This window comes from Charadrius vociferus, unplaced genomic scaffold (genome assembly GCF_000708025.1).
Source record: "Charadrius vociferus isolate BGI_N301 unplaced genomic scaffold, ASM70802v2 scaffold838, whole genome shotgun sequence".
Taxonomy (NCBI): Eukaryota; Metazoa; Chordata; class Aves; order Charadriiformes; family Charadriidae; genus Charadrius; species Charadrius vociferus.
In genome coordinates, this window is record NW_009649487.1 from 728,849 (window position 1) to 734,762 (window position 5,914).

Genomic DNA, 5,914 nt, shown 5'->3' on the forward strand with positions numbered 1-5,914 from the left:
GGGGGGGTGGGGGGAAAATCCAGCGCTGCTTTGCTGGATCCTTTCCGAAAGCCCCTGGCCGCCTTCCCACACCTCCTCCTCGCCGTGCGAGCCCCCCGCCAGCACAAACAAGCCCCCGTCGAAGCGAACAGTCGCTTGGCAGCTCCTTTTAATGGCTGCGACGCTTTCAACTAAGCCTTCACCATCTGTTCCAGCCTCTAATTACCCACGCACCGAGCGGGAAATCATCCACACCCTTCGTTAGCGGCACGCGGGAGCAGTGCCGGCGGTTTCGGTCCCCGCCAAGTTGGGGACCCTCTCCATCCCGACGGCCGCCCCTCGCCGTGAAGGACAAGCCCTTTGGGTTTGAGCATGGATTTGGGTGTAAAATGGTCCTAATCGGGTTGGTTTGATGCTTCTGCCATCAGTAGGGACCGAGAGAGAGGGGTCCCCCAGCCCTGCAAAGCCAAAATGCTGCCTGTCGTGTCCTCAGCGTCCTCTAAGCATAGTGGAAATAAGGAAAAAATTATATAGATATTCATAAAGCAGTGCCTTACTCGACGAGGGCGGGATTTTAATCAGAGGAAGGGAAAAAAAAAATCCAGGGCTGGATGTCTCCCTGCTTTGCTCTTCACATCTGAGCGGGCGGCGTTCAAAGCCGGTATGAAAAGAGGCAGCCCCGGCAGCCCTCTGCGCCGCGCAGATAAGAGCCGCGCCGCCCGGGATAACGTTCCGTGGGACGGCACCGATGTGACCGTGCCATTAAAAAGATTAAAAAAAAAAAAAAGAAAAGAAAAGAAAAGAAAAGAAAAGGTGAAAATACAGAAGGGTAAAATTAAAGGGGGAGAGAACCTGAGCGGAAACGGCTGTAAAGCGACTGACCCATCACCAAACCCTTCCCAATATTGCTCCTCTTCTTCACCAGAGCCCAAAATAAGGCAGAAAACCCCCCCCCTCCCCAACCCCCCAAAAAAAAAGCATCAAGCCAATGATTCAGAAAACAAGCTCTTTTCATACCCTCCAAGAAATATCTCCTTTCTCCCCAGGCGTGTTGCTGTTTTCCTCTGAAAACAACCGCGTGAAAACGCTTTTACCACGAACATCCCCGGCTCCACGGACAATTTGCCGGCGCCGTGGCTGACGATTACCAACGCTTTTAAGTGCCTGGTCCTAGGGCGGCCAAATTTTCTGCTCCCAAATTCTATTAGTTCTACAATATGTGGTGAAAGGGAGAAAAACAGAGGTTTCTAAGCCAAAAAAAAATAATCATTTGTTTTGCCTCACCAGGACGGTGCAATGCCCTTGTCCCTTCCTCAAGGGATGCTCGTGGTCGGGATGTCCTGCTCTGTGCATGGGGGATGTTTTATTCTGGTTTAATTCCCCAATTTTTCCAGTGCTCCCTTCTAGAGGAGAGCACTGGCTAAATCCAGTGCCGGAGCAAAACCGCTGGGTTTATGGCAGGGAAACAAGGGTGTTGAGTTAGGGAATGTGTAATCTGTTTGTGAAGCCGCCAAAACCTCCTCTAAACAATAATTAGTCATGTCAGAAATTTGTACAACATCCCAGCGAGCGGCGGAGCGGAGCCTGCGCTACCTGGGGGAACAAAACTCAAGGAATGGAGCAGCCCCTGAGCATCTCCTGAACATCCCCCTGAGTAACCTCTGATCATCACCTGAGCATCCCCTGAACATCCCCCTGAGCATCTCCTGTCCTTCCTGAGCATCCTCTGAGCATCTTCTGAGCAACGAAGTATCCTCTGACCCTCCTAAGCATCCCCTGAGCATCCCCTGACCCTCCTGAGCATCCTCTGAGCAACCCCTGAGCATCACCTGAACATCTCCCTGAGCCATCTCTGATCACCTGAGCATCCCCCTGAGCATCTCCTGACCCTTCTGAGCATCATCTGAGCATCATCTGAGCATCCTCTGGGCATCCTCTGAGCACCTCCTCAGCATCTTCTGAGCATCCCCTGACCCTCCTGAGCAACCCCTGAGCATCTTGAGCTTCTCCTCAGCCTCCCCTGAGCAAGCCCTGTGCATCCTCCTTCAGCATCCTGAGTACCCTCTGAGTATTCCCCTGAGTATCCCCTGACCCTCCTGAACATCCTTGGAGCAACCCCTGATCACCTCCTGAAGATTCCCCCTGAGCAACCTCTGATCATCGCCTGAGCATGCCCTGAGCATCCCCCTGAGCATCTCCTGTCCTTCCTGAGCATCATCTGAGCATCCTCTGATCACCCCCTGAGCATCTCTTGAACATCCCCCCTGAGCAACCTCTGATCATCCCCTGAGCATTCCCCTGAGCACCTCCTGACCCTCCTGAGCATCCTCTGATCAACCCCTGAACATCTCCCTGAGCTGTCTCTGATCATTGCCTGAGCACCCCTTGAGCATCCCCCTGAGCATCTTCTGAGCATTCCCCTGAGTATCCCCTGAGCCTCCTGAGCATCCTCTGGGCAACCCCTGAGCATCTCCTGAACATCTCCCTGATCATCGCCCGAGCATCCCCTGAGCAACCCCTGTGCATCCTCTGAGCATCTCCTGAGTAACCCCGATCATCTCCTCTCCAGCCCTGCTCTCTCTCCTGCTTCTTCTCTCCACTCTATATTCCCACTTATTCCCGTGCAGCCATCTAACACAACTGCTCCTGCTTATAATAAAACATCGCTCTGCGCATAGCAGAAAGACCACCAAAAGAACCCCAAAAATTAAGATTCCAAAGAATTAGAAAGAATTTCATGCTTGTCCGACGGGACAAGCCACGCCGAACCCCTTCCAACCCGTATACAGGCATTCGCAGGTGCAAAGCGTCACATCACCTTGAGGAAACGACTCTATTTTCCCCACCATTCCCAGAATTTTTACTACCCCACGCTGGGAAAAAAACGAGCTTTGAAATCCAATCGGCAAATTTTAATTTGAAAAGGAAACAAAGAAAAAAAAAAATCACGAAAAACGAATACTTCACCCCAGCCTCTTTGCCTTGAATTAAGTCTCCCCCTGACATCTTTTTTCAGGCTCCAGTTTTGTTTTTATAACACCGGCAATAAAGCAAGTGTGTAATTAGTAATAAAGCTGACACTCCTGCAAGTGATTTCGCACTTGGAAGAAAAGCAGAGACAAGCTTCCACGCTGCCTGTGTTATATATATACACAAATATATATTTTTTTTTTTTTTCCCCAAGCTTTGTTTTTTCTCTGCCCAGTTTCACCCCTGGAAATCTCTGCCAGCGTCACCTTTCCCCTAGGGACACGCAGGACCATGGGGAGAGACCTCAGATATTTGGTGATGGCGCATTCAGGGACAACAATCTCTTTGCAACGCAACGAATCCCCACCGACAGCCAAAGAGAATGCGTCGAGCATTGCCATAACACCCTCAACTGCCCCAAAATGGGGAAGAAAATCCTAAAACCAGGCATTAAAAAGCAGCCGACGTGTCAAAGGAGGCGACACGAGGGTGACTTACCGCACGGTGGACTGGTAGACCAGATCCTCCCTCTTCCGAAAATAATTCTCCATGTGCGAGAAATTGGTGGAGAACATGGCATCGAAGGTGAAGATCTTCTGCTTGATGGTGCCACCATCGGTCACCTGCGAGAAAAAACCCATGTGTGAGACACCCGTGGTCACTTTTGCAAAGGCACAAGAAGTTCCCACCCGCTTTTTAATTGTTTATAAGGTTTTTATGTGTAATATATTTCTTTTTGATATATTTGTTTTCAACATTTTGATTAAGCTTCAGTAAATATTAGTTCTTTATTACGAGCCTGCTGAGATTAAAAGCAAAACCCGCGCGTTTCTATCCGGTTATGGCATCACCACCTCCTGTCTCCAGCCGCTCACTGGGGTTGTAATTTTTAAGTGGAAAAAGGCTCTTTTGGGGACTGGGGAGGACTCGTTTCTTCCCTGTGTCCCCCAGCGCCTTCAGATTTATCTCCCCCTCTTGTGAGGAGCAAAGTTGAGTACAAAATTAAGGAGGAAAAGGCAGAAGAATGCAATGCCGATGGGAGATGGACTTTTTGGGGCTAGAACAGCTCAGATTGATCCACCAGAGGGTTAGAATAGTCGTTTTTGGGGTTGTTTTTGTTTTTAAAGGCCGGGCACAGGAGAAGGGGATTTTGGGGATTAACCCCCCAAACCCAGCGTCTCTCGGGAGGGGAGACCCCACTCTCCCCACCCAGCACTTCTCTCCCTCCTTGGGCAAAACTCAACTTTCATTCCAGATTTTCTCTTCCTCCCCACCCCCCTTTTTTTTTTATTTTTTAATGGCAAAAAGGGGGAAAAAAAAAAAAAGCTGTCACTAAAACCACCTCTTCAAATTTATTAGCCGAGGCTGAGGCTTTTATTGCAAAGAAAATACACGCTGGCACGGACGCGGGGTAAGGAACTGCAAGGAGAATTATCCGAGTTGTAAATCTCCAGCCTTGGGAACGAGGGGAAGTTTTCAAGGACGCGACCGATTTTTTCCCGACTTTTATTTACGCCCCGGGGTGGGTTTTGGGGAGAAACCTTGGAGCTGCTCCCGCATCCAGCAGCTCTTCGCGCAGCAGCTCAAAGGCTTTTCCAGGGGTTATTTTGGGGATACAAGAGAGGATGGGGATGCTCAGGGAGAGGTGGAGGTGATGCCCATGGACCAGGATTTTGCAGCTACAGGTTCCCCCCCCCGCCCCCCCAGCACATCTGGACAGATGTGGGCAAAGCAGGCAAGCAACGAGCTAGATCCGAGGATGGGAATGGGAAAAATGCAGCTCTAAGCATCACTCACGCCAACGCTCTTTCCACCCCCGTCCTCGGGGACCCCTCGCATCCCCCCGAGGCCGCACGGCAAGGGAAGATGCCACAGCCCGGTCGGTCGGTCGCATCCTCGAGGGATTACAGGCAGCTAATAGGCTCCGATGAAAAGGCGCATAGAAAATAGTCTCTCTCCAGGGATTAGACCTACTTTCAGCCTTTTATCTGCACCCTGGGGTCAATTTTTTTTGGAGAGGAGCTACATATAAAGTCGTCGGTGAACCCACGGAGAGGAGGGGGATAGGAGCAGCCCAAGCCCAACGCTTCTTTACTGGGGAGAAAAAGGGTGATAACTCGGCAGCATCCGACGGCGATTGCCCCAAATTATGCGCCCACACCGAGGAGCGGGAGGAAAAGGGGCCACGGGGAGAGGAAAAGGCACATTTAAGGCACCGGAGCAGAGCTCGGGCAGCCCAAGGCTGTCTACTGCATTATTTATAAACCCCAGTAAAAATCTTATTCCTGACAAAAACCCGGCGATTGCCACTGCGCGGGGAGACATTAACCTCCTGCTCCTTCCCACTGGCGCAGAGGCGGTCCCCCCTCCTGCCTCTCCCCCCCCTTCCCCCGTGGCGCTCTCACCTCGTCGGCGACCCGGCGGTTTGCTGTCCCCAAAATAGGCTGGCACCATTAATATTGCCGGAGCCTGTCACCGGGATGCACGGTGGGTTAGATAAGCATCGGGGAGTGATGGATGGGGGGACCGAGGGGATGGGGGCGAGGGATTTTGGAGGCCAAAGTGATTTGAGAAAGGACAGGAGGTCTCTGTAGCACCCTGGGACACGGGGCATCACCCCAGGAGGGTGGGGGGTGCTGGGCTCTGGTCCAGACTCCTTCAACCACCCTCATCCTGGGGTGGAATTTAGACCCTTTCTCCAAGCAAATGCAACAGGCACTTGCTACGGCAAGTGGGAAAACACCCTAAAGGGGCTGCAAGGGGTGACTGCAATGCTTAGCGTCCTCGGGGGGTTGCACCGGGATTTGCAGCATCCCACGTCACCACCCATGGGGGTCCTGGTGGAGGAGAAGCTCACCAACCCCCCGGCAATGTGCACTCACAGCCCAGCGAGCCCCCCGCACCCCGGGCTGCATCCCCAGCAGCGTGGCCAGCAGGGGGAGGGGGGGTTGTGCCCCTCGGCTGC

General features: G+C 52.3%; 1 protein-coding gene across 1 annotated transcript in view; it reads right to left on the minus strand.

Moving 5' to 3' along the window:
* IGSF21 (immunoglobin superfamily, member 21) overlaps positions 1-5,914 on the minus strand; it is a 34,537-nt gene that overhangs the window by 7,140 nt on the left and 21,483 nt on the right. The window contains exon 3 of the mRNA XM_009889998.1: positions 3,448-3,572. Coding sequence (XP_009888300.1) covers positions 3,448-3,572 — 125 coding nt within the window. The remainder of the gene's footprint in view (positions 1-3,447; positions 3,573-5,914) is intronic.